Below are 22,665 nucleotides of genomic sequence, written 5' to 3' on the forward strand. Positions count from 1 at the left end.
AACCATTTCATACAATCGCTTGAATTTATTATCGATTGTTTGTTTAACATCACCAGCATGCTAGTGTTACTGCATTGCTGAGAATGATAATTACCCACCACCCAAATTATAGCTGCTCTGTGATGGTCTTTGGGGTTCTGACCTGATACAGGGCTAAAGTCTGTAATTATAGAACTACAAGTGTCCTTTAAAATCAGCGAATAATGGGTTTAGAAACAAGGTGGCCATAATTATATGTGATCAATGTGTAGACAAATGAGCTGCGATGGACTCAAATAATATACTGCTCCTGGCTGTTCACCAACCTGATGGCCTGAGTGAAGAAACTGTCTCAAAACCAACTGCTTCTGTGCCTCTAGCTTATCTGCAATTGATCAGCTTTATGGTCATAAACTGATTACATCTGATGATGGACCATAGGACAGCTAATATTATGCTATACTATACTATACTATAAGTGTGTCATTGTCACTTATGTACTGTAAAAAATAAGTCTATATTTGACCAATAATTATTGGGGTAGAGGTTGGCAGACAACAGCAATAAAGGTCTGTAAGTATAAATGTATTGGATCTATAGGAAGGCCTTAATGGATGCCATGCTGGAGTTATGTAATGTTGTGGTAGTGTTGCAATTTTTATGGACCAACATTTATGTTCCCAGTCCTGGAAGGCCACAACCTTTTACAGTTTATTGCTTTCCTGTTCCGTTACCTCCACACCGCAAAATTCCCAGAGCTGTTAGGACACCCACAGCGTCACCAACACCCACAGCATTTTACTGTATACCTTTGAGTTTCACTTTAAAATGTTCCTGTTCAAGTTTAAGTAAAATAGAAAAAATTGGCACTTTTTCTGAGTGGTGTGAAGTTGGGAAATACTGTTTACTCAATCCTGGGATCCAAAAAAAATTCTCATGTTAAAATTCGGTTACAGTGTTTACGAGGAACTCCTGATTTAAAAGAGCTTTACAACTGAAATGTTCTGCTTAGAAATCTTGGACCTGCTGCAACAATCACGCTTGGAGGAAAATGCTAATCATCTATTTATTTTCATATTTTCATTGATTTCACAGACATTCAGACTGATTTGCATCATGATAAATGATCATAGAGAACGGGAGTGGCTATGAAATCACCAAGGACCTCTGCCAGTGAAATAGCCACTAGTAAGTACACTCAGAAGATACACAGTGATTTTGTGAAAACACTTGCAAAACACAGTAATATAGTGGATTTATAGTGGATTTCGTAGCCTATCATAGCTCTACTGATTGGTGGAGATGGCACAATAAGGTTGTGTTCAGTTCAACAACACCTTTTTATTATAATATAAAGTGACTCAAACATACCAAACTGTTAAGCAGTTGTTAAAATAGTTAAAAAACATTTTTTGTTAGCTAACGCTCTCCAAATCTGCACCAATAACTATAAAATAAATTTATGGTCAGAACATAGGCAGATCAATTATATGCTAACCAGATCTATATAGATGGGCCTACCAGTGTCTCTGAGGCTGCATAGCCCTATTTATCCCACCCATAATGATGAGCCTTGCTGTATCTAAGGGAAACTCGAGTACTAAGTGATTCTGAAGTGTACTTTGGTTCGCAGACTGTTGCTTTTCGTTGATTGTACTGAAATAATGCACCCAATAAGCCCCAATCCCATGGACACTGTCTGCACGTCCATACTACGCCGCTATAAGGTCATCCTTCAAATCAGAAAGTGCACTTAGCGCTGATAGCAGCAGCATAGCACTCAGACCTTCAGAGAAAAAACTAGGTAGCAGCACAAAAGAGAGAAAATCCAAGACCAAACCAGAGAGAGGGACAAATTCTCCTTAACAGCTTTATCCGTCCTCACAGCTCTACACGACCAGCAGACCGGCAGCAATGGCTGATGTCCACACATGTGAGGGGTATTTTAAAGAGGGGGTCAGCTTTGTAGAGACCTTTATGTGCCCCCAAGATCCAGGGAGTCCAGAATTGGAGTACTGCTGTGGATTTGAGGATATGAAGTACTGCTGTGGTGAGCCTGGAAACTACTACCCGTACAAACACGCCTACATGTGGACCCTGAGGTAAGAAAGTGAATATTTCGTAAAGCTTATTTTTATTAGCTTATTAGATTAATGGCCAATATTGTGTCTGTCCAAATGAAGGAGTCTCTTTGGACTTTTGAGGTCATTGCAGGACCACTTCAGGTCTTTCTTTCACTCCCTCTGTTGTTCTGTCCTCTCACTGCAGTGCTGGTCTGCTGGTTGGACTCAGTATTGCCGCTTTGGTTCTGCTGGCGTTCCTCACCAGTGTTCTGGTGCTCTGCGTCCTTTTCCTTCGCACCAAACCTCAAAAGGCCGACACAGGGCTCAAATTGCGCAGCCAAACCAGCAGCCACAAAGCTGCAGGTAATGCTTTAATGTGACAGTGTTTTGGGTATTTTGGAATTTGGGAATTTGTGTAAAATTCTGTAATTCTGTATATTGTAATTGAGTATATTGTTTTGTTTAGTTATTTCATTTATAATATTCTGTCAAAATGTAGTTATAACATCCAACAAACCTACCAGACCACAAGTTTAACAATTCATATATTAGACATTTTGGGGATACAGGTCTGGAAAAAATAAGAGATCACTTAAAAATTGAGTTTCTTTGATTTTACCAAATTGAAAATCTCTGGAATATAATCAAGAGGAAGATGGATGATCAAAAGCCATCAAACCTAGCTGAACTGCTTGATTTTTTTTTGCAACAGGAGTGGCATTAAGTTATCCAAAAGCAGTGTGTAAGACTGGTGGAGGAGAGCATGCCAAGATGCATGACAACTGTGATGAAAAATCAGGGTTATTCCACCAAATATTGATTTTTGAACTCATATACCTATACATATACCTATACCAAAATCAGCTAAACTAATCCTGAAACTGAAGCTGTATTTAGTACCCTCCCATTTAAGGAAATATACTGCTTTTATTTTAAATGAAAAGTTAGGAGAAATTAGGTTCTGCTGCTTTAAACTGAATAAATAAACTGATCAGAATGTGTTATTTGTAGCTCACATTGGAGGTAGAGAATAATAATGAGTACCTGAACTACACAGAGCAGCCCAACCCTGAAACCATAGGCATGTTTGACCTGGCCCACCAGAAAGTTACACAAACCCCTCCCTTACCTGTACTTTGTTTTTCACCTATACTCTCTACATATATACCCTTCACCTATATGCTTGTTCAATATACACATATGTTTTTCATCTATGTACAGTGGCATGTTTTCTTATATATATATATATATATATATATATATATATATATATATATATATATATATATATATATATATATATAAGAAAACATTTATTGGTTTGTAATCTTTAAGCTTCTGTGGGAGTAATTGTGTCTTACTTAATTATAAACCAGCTCATTTAGGATTAGATAGCCCATTTACAAACAGTTTCCTGTAGAGTTCCCCACCCGGACCTTCATACACCCCCACTGACCCACAATCAGCTTTTCCACCTAAGCTATAAAAACAGCAAACAGCATCATCACGCATCACCACACTTACACAACCTGAGTTATTAACACATCTCGTGAATACAGTTTATGATCAGGTGTGACATCACATGAACTCATCAGCTGAGTATTTCTTTCTCCTGTTTAACCCTCAGATCCTCGAGATGCATCACTAAGAAGAGGCAGCAGAGGAAACACACAGCTGGAAACAAGAGCAACACTCACAAATCTAGAAAATGTAAATACTCAGATCTAACCATGCCATGCTGCTGGTGATTCTGAAGGCCAAAGTACATCCTCCATTCCTGGAAGATAACAGAAGCTTCCTTGTGGAAAGATATATGTGTATCTTTGGACCTTTGAGCCTTTTTTATTTATGGCTCTTGTTTTTGTAGTTTTGTGTTTTCATGTTTTACGTAACAGTTGAGTTAAAGATAAATAAATCTGTTAAATTCAATTATTTCTGCTATTCATTTGTCACTGCCAAAAGAAAAATATTAATCTTCATTTTTGTTCATTTAATGTTTACTACATCATTTGGCAGCAGCAGCTGATCACAGTCCTCCACAGACCATAGACCAATAGAAATGCTACAAAATGGTTTGGAATAAAATTAGTGGTGTCACTCGAAAAAATAATTTATTATTAAACAGAATTTATTACTTATTCTTTTGAGGACTAAGCTTTTAATAATGCATATGTAATACAAATTAAATAAACAGTGATGGATTGGCAAAGTTAAATTCTTTTATAATAGTAGTGTCAAATGCTTAGAAAATTAACTGTATTAATTACAACAATATTTAGTGATTAACCATTATTAAAAATCAGAGAAAGAGACAGAAAAAAAATCAATCTATATATCAGCAGACTAAGGCGCTGCCACTACTACAATCAGAGGATACCCAGTTCAAATTCCAGGCTATGCAGCTTGCCATCAGCAGTCAGAGTTTGTCACCAGGCTCTCACAAATGAGTGATGCGAGTAGTCTGCACTCAAAATACTTTAACATGCTGAAGTCTTCAGATTACTTGCACTTAATAAAATTGCATTGACTTCCATTGAATGGTAAGGGTTTTTTTTTTGGTAAATTTACCATTTTGACTGAGGATTTGTGGGTTTTGGTGAATTTACTTGTTCATATTCTTATTTCTCTTAAAAAGTAAGTTGTTAATTTAAATAAAGGTAGGCATTAATGCTTAGCCAATTATAAATAACCTAGAAGGCAGTAAAAAATATCTGAGGTAATGATTGTGTTTTCCACAAAAAAATAGAAGAGGCAAACTGGAAATTGCAGACTTAAACTCTTAATAAACTCTTAAAAGACTTAATAAACTCTTGATTAGGTAACATAGCTTTTATTCTGTGTCTGTAAGCTTTTAGAGAACATGTAAAAAAAACGATAAAATTAAAGCACAGTACAGATAAAAGCCTCCATCTGTATTTATGCTCATTTTCGCTCAATGTTAAATGTGGATGTGGATATGGATGGAGCCTATTGTCCATATATTGCATTAATTTAATCTGTATTTGTGCACATTATATAAAAGTTTACGGATACAGTCTGAATGTAGCACTTCCAATGGAAACAGTGGAGACAGTGTAACCAATAATTTATATAAAAATAGACCACTGCCAAATGAGCACTTATAAATATGATTCTACACTTATAAGAATAAACAAACATAAGTTCACATTATAGAAAAGTAACAGCCACATGTTTTTATTTACTTTCTGTACAAAATCATAATTGCATCAAAAATACACTAAGAAAGGTTACCTTTCCACCAGCACAATAAACCTCCATAAGAGAACATAGCTACCAATGTCAGGAGAAAGATTCACTGCTTAAACAGTAACATATCTATACACGGCTCTGAAACTCCCCTAGTCTTTGGGTATTTCAGATCATAATTATTTTAATTAAAATCTGCCGCAAATGTCTGAGCCTTTACGTTCATAAGAAATGCTGGTCCTGGTGAGCCGACATCAAAAATAACAACATTAACATCTCAGTCTGTGTCTGAAGATCCGCTGGAGCTGCTGGATGAGGAGGTCTGTTTAAGTTTCTTCTTGCTCTTTTTCATACGTCTTTTCTCTTTCTCTTTTTTTTCCTTTTTGCCTTTCTTCTTATGGCTCTTGTGCTTTTTCTTTTTTTTGCTCTCCTCTTCCTCCTCCTCCTCATCATCATCATCACTAGATGAATAAGACCTGAATCAAAGTAATAAGAAATTAATAAAACATAAATGACAAAAAAACTTTCTATTGTTATTTTTTATTTAAGGCAAAATATATTATTAAAAATGTTCTTTTTATATATTTTTAAACATTTTTATAATTTCAGATAAACGATTCTTGTGCGACAGGGTCATGTCAGCAAATTACTTATAAAAATGTATAATTTTACTTGTAATAATAGAAATATATATATTTACTGATTTTAAGAATGTTAAGAATATGTTATGGTAGTTTACATACTGCTCTCTCATTTTTTTTGGCACAACAGTGTAAATATTTTGCAGTGAATTTTACTTATTAGAGTATGTACAGCTAAAATATCTTCCACAATTCACAATTAAAGCCCCTATTGACACTGAGAATGTATACCTAATGTGAATTGTATATTATAATTATATAGTTATATACACATTGCTTTTATTAAATGAAGTAAAAATTTAATGAGATCAAATCAAATCCCACAAATTTCAAAACTAGTCCTAAAATAATTTCTTTAAAAACATCTCAGCAACTCAAGGTCAGCTTCAGAGATGCACCCTAACTGACCACTTAAGGTAAATGGTTATCCATTAACTGTCCATTAACCTCTGAGAGGATAAAAAAAAAAAGAAAAATATGTGGCATCCAGTCCAGTTATTTTTTTTTCCACATTTAAAATGGTACCACTTTATATTTTTGCTTTACTTTATTTGCACTTTAAAATAAATGTTTATTGATATAAAAACACAATCTATGATATTTTCATATTTCCTATTGTTACTATTATAAATACAAATTACAGTTTCAGCTTTGCTTACAACACATTGAATTTAACCTTCTATAAATGTATTTTACAGCAACAATATGCAACATTTTTCTGTTAACATCAGTATGTTATTATCAGTAATATAATAATATCAGTCAACACTTTATGCTGTATACAATACTGTAACAGCTGTATCAGTAATATAAAATGGCATACTTCTCCAGATATGCATTTAAATAATAAAAAATGTGTGTTTGGAAGTTTTGCAGATTGTACCTCTTTTTTGCTTTACGGTGGGATCTTTCTTTACTTTTCTTTTTGTGCTTTTCCTTTTTTGAGTCCTCCTGAGAACCTGCAGAGGAAGCAAATATCAAACTCTGATTATCAGCATTCCTGTCATTTTCTACACTTTCCATTTTAGAGTCCAGAAATAATTAACACTATAGCCATCAGTGATTGCAAATCTAGAAAAAAGTTATAGTTAAGCAGATCAAACTAATTATCAAATAATGCCCAAACCTTTAGAATTGCTCCCAAAGATCTTCTCCTTGCTGACAGCCGCCTGCTCTTCTTCCTCGCTCTCTTCAGTGCTTGTGCTGCTAACGTCCAAAACGATGTCCTTCCTGGGGTCCACTCGCACAAAGTTACGACACTCGAACGTCAGGTGACCCGCTGGCAAAGTAAGGAAATCATTTGTTTTGCAACAATAAAGAATTACAGTAATAATGCTAATTAAAAGCTGAATACAAAGTAAATATGATCCAAACGGATCATTCTCAATACTTACGATAGCCACATCTTTTACATCCAGCTCGAATATTATCCTTATTAACACCTGTTTAAAAAACAATTATAAACCCATTAGTAAAGATATGCAGTACTAGTCAAAAGTTTTAATACACCACAATTGTTTAATTGTCCAGAATATCTTTGGACTTTATAACTTGTTTGACAGTAGACCAACACCAGCAGATGACATGCCTCTCCAAACCATTACTGATTGTGGAAATGTCACAGTAGATCTCAAGACTGTGTGTCTCTTCACTCTTCCTCCAGACTCTGGTCCCTTGTTTTCCAAAATGAAATGCAAAATTTACTGATGATCAGTGATGGTTTGGAGAGTCATGTCATCTGCTGGTGTTGGTCCACTGTGTTTTATTATCCAAGTCCAAAGTCAGTGCAGTGTTTTCCCAGAAAATCTTACAGCACTTCATGCTTCCCTCTGCTCATAACTTTTATGGAGATGCAGATTTCATTATCCAGCAGGACTTGGCACACTGCCCACATTGCCAAAAGTACCAATTGGTCTTTTATAATATTTTAATTTTCTAAGATATTGACTGTTGGGGTTTTCATTGGATGCAAGCCATAATCATCAATACATCTATATTATATATGAGCTTTAAATTTTGAACTAAATTACAGAAATATAGTAACTTTTCATTGAAATTTTTATTTTGATGCACTAGTATATGTACAGCTCTGGAGAAAGACCACTTAAAAATGATGAGTTTCTTTAATTTTACCAAATTGAAAACGCAAGATGGATGATCGCAAGCCATCAAACCAAGCGAAACTGATCCAACCCCAACTGCGAAACTGCTTGACTTTTTTGCAGCAGGAGTGGCATTAAGTTAAACAAAAGCAGTGTGTAAGACTGTGCATGAAAAATGTGATTAAAAACCAGTGTTATTCCACCAAATATTGATTTCTGAACTCTTAAAACTTTATGAATATAAACTTGTTTTCTTTGCATTATTTAATAATTTCTTTGCATTTTATTTGGAAGCAATGTTGTCTGTAGTTTATAGAATAATTTTGCTCAAACATATACCTATAAATAGCAAAATCAGAGAAACTGATTCAGAAACGGAAGTGGTCTCTCCAGAGCTGTATATACGCACTAGCGATGAAATAGTGAACGTTTATTTAACGTTTTTTTTGCTGAATATGGTAACGTTAACTAACTAGTGAGCTGGCTAGTTATCTAGCTAACCTAGCTTTACATAGTTGCTGTGAGAACAAAAGCTATTTAAGATAACCTAGCTATTTAACTAAAAGGGATTTTTTAACAAGGCAACGTTTAAATGACACCGTGCAACATTCATATATGTATTTAATAAATATGATCAAAACTAGTGCGCTAACTAGCATCAGTAGTTAGGTTAACTAGCTTAGCTCAGCTAGTTAGTTAGTTAATAGTTATCTTAGCTACATATAGTTTTGTATAGGAGCTGCTACTGTAAGCCTAGCTAAGCTAAGCTAAGCTAAGCTAACCTAGTACTGTTCCAGAATGTTCCGGGCGCGCGCTTCCCGCCAAAACAGGAACAAACGGGGTAAACCAGCTAATCTAAGCTAGTCAGATCTGTAGCTAGTTTTACATACCTGGAACAGCCATTTCAGCTGAGTATAGAGATTTTAATGTGAAAAAAATGCAGCTCGTCCTCAAAACACAACAACACACACCAGGCTCTTCTCCTTCTTCTTCCTCTAGTAGCTTACGGTGAGCATTACCGCCACCCGCTGAAAGCCGGGGAACTTACACACAGGCGTTTATTCAATATTCCCTTTGGCTCTGATACTGACATTAGGCTGTTATCTATGTTATCAATTTACCTGATAATGTCATACATTTTACTTGTATTAGTCTGTTATCAGTGCATTAGGTTCAGTTAGCACTGCAATAGGCAATAATAATGCCTGATATATGTATAATAATGCACGTATAGTACAGATTGCCTTTAGTCAGCAACTATATTTAAACTATTATTAACATGTTAGATTAAGTATTCTAACTCTGTGCTCCAGGCATTTGAGCTTATTATATAAGAGAAAGTGGAAGATGTGCATCCTAATAGGAGGCGAATATTATGGTAAAAAGCCTGACCCAGCATTATACTCATTATATTTTTCTCCCTATAATGACCCACATGTAAGGTTTGTATGGTTGTTAGCGTTTTGTAGTTTGCCACCAGAGGTCTAAACAAGCACATACACACTTTTGTTTATTCAGATATGCACCACATTAGTGTACTCTCAGTTTAAGTGAATCCCTAATACATAAGTGAGGAGTTGAAGACAGGCACACAAAAACACTAACTGTGTCAGTCCCTCAAGGTCAGGCTCTTTTAAAAACACAGTAGTGTTTCAATTAGCTTTTAAGTAGCATTTAAAGTAGTCTTAATCAGTTAACGTAAATCAGGTTATAAATGAACCCTTATTTTTAAACTTCTCAATGTCACTGCTGGACTGAAATAAGTCTACCAGTTGTTGTGTCCCGTGGGTAATGTATGTAGAAACAAGGAGGTGGTTATGATGGTATTCTTGACCAGTCTTTGATGTGTAATGATAACAATGGTTTTAAAATGTGATATTTTGTTCGTTTTTAATATTAAAAGATTTGTTGGAGAGCCTACCCACTTCCTATAATTTCTATCAGAAAATGACTGTGAATCGCTAGAGGGCACCCGCGAGTGAGATCAAAATAAATGGGGGTGAATGGAGCTAAACCGCTACAACTCAAAATAAAAATAGTAAGGTAATTTTATATATATATATATATATATATATATATATATATATATATATATATATATATATATATACATCTCCGGTACATTCCTTTAATTTTGGAAGTCGGAATAGTGTATTTTGCTAATAAAATATATAGAACTCACCTGTATATTTTATATTTTCTACAGTAAACTCACTTGGGTGCGCCCTCTGGTGGTTAAACAAACCTTTCTATTATAGAGATTCTCTGGCATAACTATCTTGGGCCTCTGAACTGTAGGTTGGTTCGCTAGCTTTAGGTGGCAGCAGTGCGGTTAGCAGTGTTTTTCCCCCAGTCAGGATGTTAAAGAAGGAGAAGTCTAAGCTGGCGGCGGTGTACAGGATTTATTAGAGTGATATTTTATGTTTATGCGAGTTTTTTGCCGTTTATTATCGTTTTTTTTTTCAGTACGGTAGCTGGCGTCCTACTAATACTGCTTCAAACATGAGCAACATATACATCCAGGAGCCTCCGACTAGTGGCAAGGTGCGTAGCCAGGGAGCTAACTAACCTAACCTAGCCTTAGTTCACTGAGTTTTGTTTCTTTAAATATAAAAAATAAATAATATGACGAACAAACAAGGTTATTTCCCAAACACCGCCCTTTAGTGTGTGTTTCTGACTCACTGACTGTCTCAAAAAACTGCACTGTACTGTAACTCTAGTTAGTTACTGGGTTAAGTTAGCTAGCAAAACATAAATATTCAGCATTAAGGCTTGGCGATATGGCCCTAAAATAATATCACGATAGGGTGCTCAGGGTGTTTTTGCTATATTTTTTGACGATATTACAAAACATTATTTAAAAAAACCCCAACATAATTTCAACTATGAATGTCCTAATCACATCACAGGCCATTTAAACTGACATAATGATAATAGAATAGCATAACAAAGCGTTTCCATATTTTTAAAGACAAAATTTGTAATTAATCATAGTTCAGGATGTATAGCTATACTTTGTTTTTACCTAAGTTACTGCAGTCAACAATGTTTGTACTGTGTGGAGTCTCAATTTTTAAAACATTGGTCATTTAGCATGACTAGGTAAAATACTGTTCACTGTTAAGTTATGTAATATATGTGAACACATATTCACATAATAGAACACAATAGATTTTACAACAATTAAATATTATTGAGGTAATGTCCATTTAGTTTATGATAATCACAAGTTTTGTCATTAATTACTTAAATCAATTTGTGTTGCCAGTTTAAACTTATCCAGCTCCAGGCTTTGAGACCTGTTCAACAATGCTAGAAATCTGATCCTGATACCTTAAGAGCCTCCTATCGCTCAGCCATTTTATGCAACCAAAAAAAAGTAACGTTTCTTCAATGTTCTTTGCTATCAGGGGAGATTAGCAATCTGAGACAATTTTTAAAACTGTCTCCATTTTATTTTTCTTAAAGGTTTTAATTAAGACCTCTGCAGGTGATATTGATGTGGAGCTGTGGTCAAAAGAAGCTCCCAAAGCCTGCAGAAACTTCACTCAGCTGTGCATGGAAGGTAAGTCTAGCATATTTAGTCTTTTTACCTCTTTGACATTCCTTTATGTTTAAATGTGTCTGTAGTAGTACACTTCATTCTCAATTTAAAAAATAGCTTCCCCAATTTAATAAATGCAAGGTTTGGTTGTTAAACGTCAATCCAACTTTCACTGGCTCTGCAGACTAAGATGCTCAAGTCACAGATAATGCTGCTTTGTGATCAACAGCCGGAGTCTAAATGTCCTGGAGGACTTTCTTGCACTCTAGCCAGTGCCTGTGGGACAGTGGGCAGTGAAACAAATACTATGTTAGTAATGTACATGTTATAAATTTTCTTCTTTGTCAGGTTACTACAATGGGACCATATTCCATCGTGTTGTGCCAGAATTTATTATCCAGGGGGGTGATCCCACCGGCACTGGAACTGGAGGGGAGTCTATCTATGGCCGTCCTTTCAAGGTGATTTGTCTGAATTGCTTGATAAATTGGTCCAAACAAGTAGTTTGAATTTGTAAAAGTGATTAATGGCTTATGTTTGGTTGTTGTGTTTCAGGACGAGTTTCACTCCAGATTACGGTTCAACAGGAGAGGTTTGGTGGCCATGGCAAATGCAGGACCACACGATAATGGAAGCCAGTTCTTCTTCACACTGGGACGGGCTGATGAGCTCAATAACAAGCACACCATTTTTGGAAAGGTGACAGTTTAGTTTTTTCTGCTTTTGCATTTGAAATTTTGTCTGTCATTCCTTCCTTTTGTCATAAGAAAAGGTGGGCAGTGAAGAAGAAATGTTATGTACCTTGTTGCATAAAATAAGATTTTCTTTTAAGTATAAACCTGATGAAGATTTTTTTCTTACCTTCAGTCTGTTGCTAAAATCCATCAGATGATTCACTTAAAGCTGCACTAGGTACGATTTCCTTGATTTTTTTCTCTTTTGAAAAAAGAAAAATTACAGCTTGAAACTCACTGCAGCGCTGCATTGAGGTGTAATAGGAGGAATAGCGGTGCTCTTGTGTCTGTGCCGGAGCTCCTCTGAGCTCAGACCAGACTCTGTAAGTTTTCCGAGGCTGCCACGACCAATGCTTGCGAGAACTGCAACCTGCTTTCCGACCTTAAGTTCTAATAGTTCTACAAGGACTACTGGTTCATTCTTTACAAACTAACATACAGACACTCTGTCAGAAGCTGGAAAGAGACCGAATATGTCTGTAAAATCCAAAAAACAAGAAAGAGAAACTAATCTGCCTGAAACATTTATAACACTCTACAACTGTAGGGTGAGCCCATGAGCACAAAATCTCAATCCTACCTAGTGGAGCTTTTACTAAGGACAAACGATAAGGGGTTTACTGCAATAGAGTTTTAATGTAACCACAAGAACAACTTGTCAACAAAAATAACTGTTCACCGAACACCACTGTTAGAGAGCTGGTGTTGCTAATTTAGTGATTTTTTTGCAAGATTTAGCAACTTTTGAGCCCCTTTAACAAATTATCTTACCCCTCAACCTGTCACGCTTGACAGAAACATTCTGTTTCTGAAGTGAATTGAACATATTTGTGGCAATCCTGCTTGATATATACCTTATTAATCTTGTCAGTTTTTTGGGAGTTAAGGTTTGGTTTTAGGTCCCTTAAATAAATCTAAGGGAATTGACCGTTAACAGACTTTATGCAACACTTAAGGAACTACCTAAGGGAACTTCAATACTTAAAGAAAGATTTAAGGGGTTTTCCATTAAGAAAGCTCTTGGGTAACACGTTTATAATTTTTTTCTGCAACAAACTTGTCTTTAAGGGACTTGTATTTTGTCTTTGTTTTGTATTGGCACAGTCTGTCAACATCAAATATTAAGTCTGTCATGATTATTGTAATTGGCACCTAAATAAACACTGGCTCTGCTCTTGGTTCCAGGTCACAGGAGACACAGTGTATAACATGTTACGGCTGGCAGAGGTGGAGTGTGACAGTAACGAGCGGCCGCTAAATCCCCACAAAATCCGATCTACAGAGGTATGCCCAGTTCTTCTAAGAGATTATGATTTATCTGTTTACTTCAAACTTTAAGGATTCGATCTGTCTCTTGCAGGTTTTACATTCTCCGTTTGATGACATTGAGCCTCGTGAAATAAAAGGCAAGAAAGAGAAATCCAAAGAGGAGACAAAGAAATCTCAGTCTAAGGCAACAAAGTAAGACAGTGCTGTCTTAACATTTTCTGCAGAATTTGTATTGTAAAAAAAAAAAAAAAAAAAAAAAAAAAAAAATATATATATATTTATTTATTTATTTATTTATTTATTTATTTATTTATTTATTATTTATTTAACAAATCAAGCTTTTTTTTATTATGACCTTGATTAGTTCATAAATGTTGGTCTGTGGTGTGAAAATCACTTATCTTGCAGTTTTAATAAATAACAATAAAATACGAAACAAACCATCACCACTGTTATGAAAAATATTTAGTGCATTCTAGTATATAATTTGTAATTTATAATTTGTATTTGGTGTTTTCTGCAGTCATGTTCTTTTTATATCTTTCAGAAATTTCAGCTTGCTCTCGTTTGGTGAGGAGGCAGAAGAGGAAGAGGAAATGGTCACTCAAGTCAGCCAGGTAGTTCTATTTTTATATGTTAATACATACAAAATTAGTTTCAATGCTTTATTTCTAATGTTGTTTAACTGGGATTGACTCTTAAAGTCGGTTTTAAAGAATGTAATTTAAACAAATGGTCTGTGTCCTTTAGAGTATTTATCGTGTAGATATGTTTGATCCAGTGATTTAGATATTGCTAAATGTAATGAGTATCAGTGACACTGTGTCCTCTGTGTCACTCTTACAGACAATGAAGGGGAAAAGCAAAAGCAGTCACGACCTTCTAAAGGACGATCCGAAGTTGAGCTCAGTACCGGTTGTTGACAGGTAATTAAACCTCATCCTCCAAAACAAGTTTATACCTTAATTATTTTTCATATTCAGAATGTCTTTCTTTAGAACTTGTTATTGAGTTTTGTGCAGTTTTAAAAATGCATGACATGAAAAAAGTAAATAAAAATGAGTAAGGAAATAAAGAAGTAAATAGTTTAATTTAGAATAGAATGTAGATATGTATGTTCAACTGGATGTTAAAATGAAATATTTTTTTTATTGCAGAAAAACAGGTCCTGAAGGAAGAGGGGAAAATTCAGAGGTTTGTGATCTTAATATGTATTGAATTCTCTTTCCACGCTAACGTTTTATACCATGAAAAAAAAAAATCTGATTTATTTCTTGCTGGAGATGAAAGATATTAAAGTAATTTAGTATACATTTACCTTAAGGTCTCTATTTCATTGTACTTGTAATGTCAATTAAAACCTTTTTCCTTTTTATTTTTATTTTCACTCAACCATGCCTCAAAATCAAACAAGTTCACAGATTAAAACAAAAAAACAAACACAGCAGGGTAAGGCACTTGGAAATACAATAGAAACAATTCTTCTCTTTTTTAATAATTAAAAATAAATTCTGTCATGAGTCACAAGTGTTTTTTCTGTAGAGGATAAACTTACACATTATTTACCTTGAAACTCAAAACACATGAATTGAAGTGCCCGAATGTATATAAGACGTTTATATGAATGTATATAATATGTTTGCTTGCTGTCTTGATGTTCAGGAAGATGATGAAATGAAAGATAGAGACGATGATGACGAAGACGATGAGGATGCAGCTCTGAGGAGAAAGGAAATGAGAGACCGCATCTCAAACAAACTGAAGAAAGGAAAAGTGGGAGAAGAGAAAGCTGAGGTCGGCGAGGAGAGAGAAAAGAAGAGCAGTCGCAGGTAAGAACATGGCACACTCTGGAGTGTAGACTAGGATTAATTCCCACTATAGGAAACTGCCCCTTAATGATTTAACAGTCAGCTGTGCAGATAAGAAATGAATGTTTATCCAGCCTTAAAAATATATGTTTTAACCTGATGATCAAGGTGATTTTAATGATATTTTAGTACTTATATTATAGTGATTTCAGGTTTAGTTTTAAAGAGATGCTTTTTAGTTTGTAGCTCTGAAGTCCTTTCACAGGTTAGAGAAATTTCTCCTCTCTTTCTCCCACTTTCTCGCTTTCTGTTTGATGCTCCTAATCAGAATCCTTCACAAAGAACTTGTCCACAAATTGTACAAAATATACATACTTATCTACAACTACACACACACACACACACAATACACAGTGTTATATACATATTTGCCTCTCTGTGCTGACTGTCCAGTAATTGGGAGCATACTTAACATTGTAGTATCACTTGTATGTAAATTATGTAACAGAAAACAGTATCTGGGTTTTTGGAATCAGGACCAAAAGTAAGGCCGAAAGTACAAAAACCCAGACATTGTTTTCTGTTACACAGTTCAGTGTCTGAATGCTGAAAGTGAGTGATTAGTGCTTACTGACATGCCTTAGTAAACGTATCTTAGTTTTTTCCCCAGTACAACCAGTGACCTGCAGGTGGCAGCATTGTAATAAACAGTAAGCAGAATTTTGCTTTGCTATTAATTGACTTGAGCTTTTTTTTGCATTTGGGTTTGCCTTAAACTATAGACTTACACTATAGACTTATGTGTATAGGTGAAACTCAGTTAGAAATAGATAAGAGAAGATATAAGTAAATAGGTAAGAAATTACTGTATCATCTTTTTAGATGTTTCAGGTGTCAGAAAAAGCAATGTTCTCTCTATGGACAGGTGATGAACAGGTGATGTGGGGACCTGTAAAGAGTCATTAGGACCTAATTAGCAGTAGTGGCTTATTTTATGACCCGACCCAATATGTCCAGTCTCAATAAAAAAAACCCTTCTCATAAATTCTATATATTATTATATATTTATTTATATTTATTTATGCAAGTTACACCTATTGCTGACACAGATGTGCAAACACACACACACAGCTTGTCTAGTCTTAGAAAAGAAGTCCTGCCAATAGAATTAAACTCCTCTCTAGAGCAGCTAATCATGGACCTGTTGGCACCATATACCTGTCTGATGTTACAAGTGTGACAGAGGTATATACACCCCCCCAACATTGAGCTGTGCAGCACTCTATACAGTACCTTCTGGATGAGTCGGGGAGTTGGGAATGAGGTCAAGTGCTGATCATCCAATATTCTCACTTCACCAAAGATATCTGATTACAATCGATTCCTCACAGCAGTGATTAAAATGTAGTAGAAAGCATTTCTTAGATAGTAGAGACAACAAAATTAGAATAGCGTGTTGTATATTGCCAGTAAAATCCCAATTTTACCATAAAAAATGGATTCATCACATTTTATTTAATGTTTGCATGAACAATAATGGCCAAAAAACTTGACAGTTTAAATGATATATGAAATGACAATTTGAGATTACAAAAAATCATGGAAATAAATTGGCAAAGTAAAAAGAGGTCAGCTTTATTGTATTCTGTTTGATTTTAATTAGTTTTTCATGTGACGTCGATTGACTTCGTCTCTAAATTATTTACGTCTATCGGTTCATTTGAAAGTGCTGATTCATCCAAACTCCCACAGAAACCTAAGCAGAGAACCTTTGATTGCTCAGGATGCTGAGGTCAGTATTACAGAGGCCAGTCTCATGATAATGATTAACAAACACAATCATGTGAAGTCTCTGTCTGTTTCTTCTTACTTCTGTTTGGGTTTTGGCCTTATTAGGACAACCTGGTCCTGGGATATGAGAGTGCTCTACCCCGTTTAACCCCCAGGGATGCAGTATGTCAGAAAACCACATTCATTCCATTCTCAATGACAGTTTCAGCTAAATAAATCACTTCAAGCAGCTGAGCTCTGTTAGGGCCTGTTTACAGTGAGAGGCTTTATGCCTCTGGTCAGTGGAGGCTCTATAGGGACTGGATTAATGATGGTGTTTACTATAGATCAAAAGGATCACCCATTGCTTTGTCTCCTTCAGAGGTGTTAATGAGCACTAATGACATGCTAAAGTCCAGCTGAATGCTGGCCCAGCTGCTCCTGATGTGCACGCCAGAGCCTTGCGCTGGGCTCATTTCGCCGGGCTGAGTCGAGCTGAACCAGGCTGAGCTGGGCTGGGTTGGACCAGGTCCTGCAAGGTGAAATAAAAAAAGCTGGCATCAAACTCAAATCAGTCTGCCATAGAGAGGGGCAAACATCACCCTCCTGCCAAGCTGGCAAGACCAACACAACTGCTGCGAGGCTGGAGTGCGTAATTTTGTCTTTTCGCAGAAAGTAATTATGAATAGGCTTTTGTAATTTCTTTTTAAGTGCTGTCGGGCATTACAGCGTGTTCTGACACACCGTCTATTCTTGACTTTGTTAAATGGCTGTATATTGGTTGTACTCCATCAGGAGGAGGAGGAGTGTGACGGATGGTTTTGGCTTTTTTTCTTACACCATAGAGCAGTGTGTTGAAATGTGACGACATGCTAAGACTAAAACAGGCTGAAATAAAACCTGCTGGATTGCTTTTAACAAGCAATGGCAAACGTAGCTAGACAAGTGCATTTCCTGAAGGAAATGCAGAGTAATTGCCCAGCTAAGGTGGATTTAATTTGCAAGCAGTTACTAACTGTTTGGTTACTGTGGTATCTCTGTTTTTTTTTTTTTTTGTTTTTTTTTAAGAGAAATTCAGAGTGGAATGAACTTGGTGTGTAAATAGTGAAACACGATAATGAGTACGAACCTTTGTCCAATAGCCCACCTCCACTGACCCCCAGCATCTGAAATACAGTGCTTTTAGCCGATGCTCCCAACAGACTTACAATGCTAGCGATAGGGGCATAGCATAACCCATGCAAAGAAATCAATATTTTTACACCGTTAAAAAGCTCAAAGTAGCATTTCCCATGTGCCTGACATTTAAAACGAGTCACTGGGAGCTTTTTGAAAGTTTACAGGTCGTTTATGGTGGCTGTAAAATTGCTAGATGGTTAGTAGGGGTGTCACGATTCTCTAAATCCTCGATTCGATTTTATATCCGATTTTAGGGTCACGATTCGATTCGATTCTCGATTTTCTTTTTTCTTTTTTTTTTACAGCAGAGAGGCCTATGCCAGTTTTAGATTAGTCGATGGTCAGTCATTGGGTTGATTCATCAAATTTACAATATCTTATTTTAAAAGGTGGGCTTGATATAAGTGATACAAAGTAATCTGTAATACACCACATTAGTCACTAATGGTCAAATTTAAATTATTTTTATTAAGATATATGTAATGCCATCTAGTGGCTTTTTTGGTAGCAGCAGTGTGCACTTAAAACAGCAATGTGCAACATAAAAAAATAAATAATAAAAAATACAGGAACAGTCATGTACAAAATAACAGAACAATTAGAGCCTTAACAAACTGAACTCTATCCTACTATAACAGTTAAACATGAAAAATAAGACTTTTTCGGTCCCTGAGAATGACATTTTTTTTTCTTAAACAAAGATATATTATTAACTTTATCTAAGAGAAAGATGCTCCTTAAGGTACCAAAACTATTAACATGTTTGAGGCTAGATGGAGATGAGAATGTCCACATTCTCTGGAGAAAGTCACAATGTATGTGGCGTCGGCTACAGTGTGCTGCGCCATTTGCCAATCAACTAATGTCTGTCTGAGTAATTTCGTAATCCTAATGAACTTGTTCTTTAGAGACTGATTTTGCGTAATGAAGTAACGTCCAGACCCTCCATGCCCTGCTGTTTTGATTGACAGCAGACAAAATGCAGTCTGACTGTAGTATATTAAACACAAGCGTAGTGTTTGGCTACAAGTACTGTAACCCAACACAGTGGTTTGTCTTGGCCGGGAATCAAAGGCTTGGCTTGTAGGTACAGTGTTGGTGTGGGACAAAGAGGGAATTGTTGCAGCGGAGCGAGCCGCTTCCCACTGAAGCTTTCAGGAGCTTTTAGGTGCGGCATGCGTGCTTTGGTGGCCAGTCACCTGGAGAGGAAGCGCGGGCTGCGGGGAGGATCTGACGGAGGCTGGGGGAGATGGTCTGTGTGGCCTAGGATGGATTTACTGCTGCATGACTGTTGTTTTTTGTTCTCAGGCTGTCTCTGTCCTTCTCAGCTTCTCAGAAGGAAGTTCCCTTCATTGAACACCAATGGATGAAGTCATATGACAACAACGTTCTTTTTACCAAGCTCCAGAAGCTGACTGATTTAAAGCTGACGGTCTTGAGTAATATGTACAACAGATCATGCTGGATTCAGTTTTAGTTTTATATTCTTAGAAAGTCTGTATGCATGTTAAGCGTGCTTGTGAATTGACAAGAACTTAGCAAGACAATATGTATCACTATATAGTAATTACAGTTTATTATGTATATTAAAATTATAAAGCAGAGCAAAGCAGTATATTGCGGTTTGAATACAGCTTTATGAAAACTGTATTCATATTTATTACATTTGAAGAGTTTATTTTATTTTATTTTTTTGCTATCAGAACAGTGGGGTCAAATGACTTGAGTTTAACTCACTATGACTAGCTATCTATTTAGTGTGCAGGGTTTAAACACAACAAAAAAAGAACCATTCTGCCATAAAATTGATACAGCATTATAAAACAAAATATTATAAATATTGCCATACACTCCCAATGTAAATGGAAAGCTATTCTGCTAAAGTTACAGAATTGTTGTTGAACAGTATTTGTATGAACAGTATTCCATTGATTTTTATTGATTCTTTGATATTTCATTGGTCTAGTTATAGGCATTTCATTGATTTTCAATTATTCTTTGATATTTCATTGGTCCAGTTATTGGTTTTTCATTGATTTTTATTGATTATTTGATATTTCATTTGTCAAGTCACTGGAATCCCATTTATATTCATTGATTCTTTGATATTTAATTGGTCCAGTCATTGGTATTTCATTGAAATTGGTCTGAAATGTACATACATTATGTACACCATTCCATTATTTAAAACCACCTTCCACCATTACAACTCTGACTCACTGAGTTATGGACTTCCACCTCTATACTTCTGAAGGTGACCTGTGGCATCTAGCCCCAATATATTAGCTGCAGATCCACAAGTTATGTGAGGTGGTATAGAACAACTGTGGGCCTTTGTCATCCTTGTTGCCAGTTCACCTGTTGTCCTCGCTTGGAGAATCCCAGAAGAGATAGCTCGTTCTTGTTTTCTAGCCATCACAGACTGTCTTTTTTCAAATTGGTGCCAGTTGCTTGTAATTTTTTAGGGAATATATTGAAGAGAGGGGAGAAAACTTTAAGAACATTGGAGTTCATGTGGCTTCTGCTTGTAGTAGGAAGCCAAGTAGGGGATATAATAGTTAAAAGGAAGGAGATGTGGTGGTAGAGGGGTGCAAGGACATGACGTACGTAGATCGTATTTAAAGACATTCAGACAATTGCGAGGAAAGGCCTGGTGCATGTTCCTCTTCCCAAAACTTATTTCCTAACACTATTAGCAACTATGCTAATTCCCTGAGCCATGTTTGGAATTAAAATATTGGGTTCTTTCAGAAGATTTATACAGTTAATGCCATGAGCACAGTGACCTAGAGGGGTGATTCTGGGGGGAGAACAAAGGTGAAAGGTTTTCTGTACAATACCCAACTTTTGAAGTCTGGAAATGTGGCATGAGGAGTCCTTAAATTACATTTTTATGCGACCGCTTGCATATTGATCACATTTACGTTAATTGCGAGCATTACCGAAAAGAGGTAAACACTTAATAAGCGTTTAATGTCATTGTCAGTATCACTCTATTGAAGGAGTCAGGGGCCTTTTTTGTGGGGAATTAATGAAAAAACAACATGTTAGAGGGAGTCCCGGAGCAGTGTATGTGGTAGCCGCCACTTTTGTTAAACCCGACGGGGCATGACTGAGGAAGCAAAATGCTTCCATATGGGTTTGGGACATGGCGTTTACTGCTCTTGCCAGCAGGCCGTACGCTCTTCATAATTCCTTATGCTTTACATGTGGGATTTAGCAGCGCTGTGATTGGGGAACAGAGAGTGTTTCAGATTATATCGTTGGGTTTGGGTCTTGCATCATGTCTGTGTGCTCTGAAGGTAAATTTGATCAACAAACAGATCTGTACAGACTGTAGTCTGTTGCAGCCAGCCTGAGTCACCACTGTTCCACTGTTCCACTGACCTTTAAGAGAAACTTTACGAGAACTAAACAAAATGGTAGAAAGGTCTCTTTGATTTGTTTCACTTATACTGTGTGTTTAAAGTTCTGTGCACCTGCTCATCATGCAGTGTTTCATCTGAAATTAAGGAGGTTGATGGATTTATTCCCCCTTTACAGCTACAGTTAGACTTTTTATTCTTCAGGGCTTTACACTAGAGTTTGCAACATTTCTGTGAGAATTTGATTGCAGCAGTCCTGAGAGCATTAGTAAAGCGATGTAATGATGTTTGGAAGGTCATACCACTCCTACTCATGGCAAAGGCATTAGTTTGAGCTTTATTGATGATACAGATATGCAAATGACCCCCACCCACACACACCCACACACATCTTATCTAGTCTTTAGAGTCTGTAGAGTAGTACTACTAATAGAAAAGGACTCTGAGGGGCAGATAAACATTAACATATTCTCCCCATGCCCTCCAGTACTTTAGAGATCAGTTGGGGATGAGTTGGGATGGTGATCATCCAACATCTTAACCTCTCTGTGTTCCTGAATACGGTCAAGCTCACAGCAGTGCTCCAAATTCTAGAATAAAGTCATCCATGGACTTTAGAGACAGTTATTCCAACAAAAGCAGGATAAAATTTAAGAAACAAATTGCGTATCGTAATTAACATTGAGTGTAGCAAATAACATTAATAATGCTGCTAGGACTGGACAATAATTCAATTCAATTCAAAAATGGTCATAGGATTTTTAAAAATACATTTCAATATCATTCGGAGCCCAGCCTAATGAGCACAGTGACTTCATTTTATCAGCAAAAATCTGTGATTTAATTCAGCTTGGGGAAAAAAAAGGAATTCCAAAAAGTCTTTTCGGATCCATTAAGAGAGCCAGGTTCACAGATCACATGTTACTTATTGCTGTCTTAATTAAAGCCTATAGTTCTCTTGTGCTTTTGACCATCAAAAAAGACTAAGAAGACTTGCTCCA

General features: G+C 36.2%; 3 protein-coding genes across 5 annotated transcripts in view; 2 read left to right on the forward strand and 1 right to left on the reverse strand.

The window, feature by feature from the left end:
- The first annotated feature begins 1,762 nt into the window (after positions 1-1,762).
- On the forward strand, positions 1,763-3,931 carry shisal2b (shisa like 2B). Its single transcript, XM_007255035.3, has 3 exons — positions 1,763-2,081; positions 2,248-2,405; positions 3,670-3,931. Exons 1-3 carry the CDS (start codon positions 1,894-1,896, stop codon positions 3,768-3,770), a joined length of 447 nt encoding a protein of 148 aa, XP_007255097.2. The 5' UTR covers positions 1,763-1,893; the 3' UTR covers positions 3,771-3,931.
- A 1,279-nt stretch (positions 3,932-5,210) lies between these two features.
- srek1ip1 (SREK1-interacting protein 1) lies at positions 5,211-9,008 on the reverse strand. Its single transcript, XM_007255008.4, has 5 exons — positions 8,883-9,008; positions 7,285-7,332; positions 7,017-7,169; positions 6,774-6,849; positions 5,211-5,725 (listed from the first exon to the last, which is right to left on the reverse strand). The coding sequence occupies exons 1-5, from the start codon at positions 8,893-8,895 to the stop codon at positions 5,527-5,529; spliced, it is 489 nt and encodes a 162-aa protein (XP_007255070.2). The 5' UTR covers positions 8,896-9,008; the 3' UTR covers positions 5,211-5,526.
- cwc27 (CWC27 spliceosome associated cyclophilin) overlaps positions 8,873-22,665 on the forward strand; it is a 65,171-nt gene continuing 51,378 nt past the window's right edge. Inside the window, exons 1-11 of one of the 3 annotated variants that reach the window (XM_049468458.1) lie at positions 8,873-9,000; positions 10,459-10,536; positions 11,464-11,560; positions 11,888-12,000; positions 12,095-12,238; positions 13,459-13,557; positions 13,634-13,734; positions 14,090-14,159; positions 14,389-14,468; positions 14,700-14,736; positions 15,205-15,371. In XM_049468458.1, the coding sequence (XP_049324415.1) occupies positions 10,495-10,536; positions 11,464-11,560; positions 11,888-12,000; positions 12,095-12,238; positions 13,459-13,557; positions 13,634-13,734; positions 14,090-14,159; positions 14,389-14,468; positions 14,700-14,736; positions 15,205-15,371 (950 nt within the window). In that variant the 5' untranslated portion in view covers positions 8,873-9,000; positions 10,459-10,494. Of the gene's footprint in view, positions 9,001-10,299; positions 10,537-11,463; positions 11,561-11,887; positions 12,001-12,094; positions 12,239-13,458; positions 13,558-13,633; positions 13,735-14,089; positions 14,160-14,388; positions 14,469-14,699; positions 14,737-15,204; positions 15,372-22,665 lie in introns of those variants that run through there. The other 2 variants (XM_049468459.1, XM_007255009.4) reach the window with 2 other exon arrangements.

The sequence above is a fragment of the Astyanax mexicanus genome, chromosome 20, assembly GCF_023375975.1.
Source record: "Astyanax mexicanus isolate ESR-SI-001 chromosome 20, AstMex3_surface, whole genome shotgun sequence".
Lineage (NCBI taxonomy): Eukaryota > Metazoa > Chordata > Actinopteri > Characiformes > Acestrorhamphidae > Astyanax > Astyanax mexicanus.

Excerpts from the sequence above, each read along its gene's own strand:
- shisal2b (XM_007255035.3), top strand. The coding sequence starts at position 1,894 with ATGGCTGATGTCCACACATGTGAGGGGTATTTTAAAGAGGGGGTCAGC. Across the intron at positions 2,082-2,247 it reads GCCTACATGTGGACCCTGAG|TGCTGGTCTGCTGGTTGGAC; the intron begins GTAAGAAAGTGA and ends CTCTCACTGCAG. Across the intron at positions 2,406-3,669 it reads CAGCAGCCACAAAGCTGCAG|ATCCTCGAGATGCATCACTA; the intron begins GTAATGCTTTAA and ends TTTAACCCTCAG.
- srek1ip1 (XM_007255008.4), bottom strand. Across the intron at positions 7,170-7,284 it reads ATGTAAAAGATGTGGCTATC|CGGGTCACCTGACGTTCGAG; the intron begins GTAAGTATTGAG and ends TTACTTTGCCAG. Across the intron at positions 5,726-6,773 it reads CACCGTAAAGCAAAAAAGAG|GTCTTATTCATCTAGTGATG; the intron begins GTACAATCTGCA and ends ACTTTGATTCAG.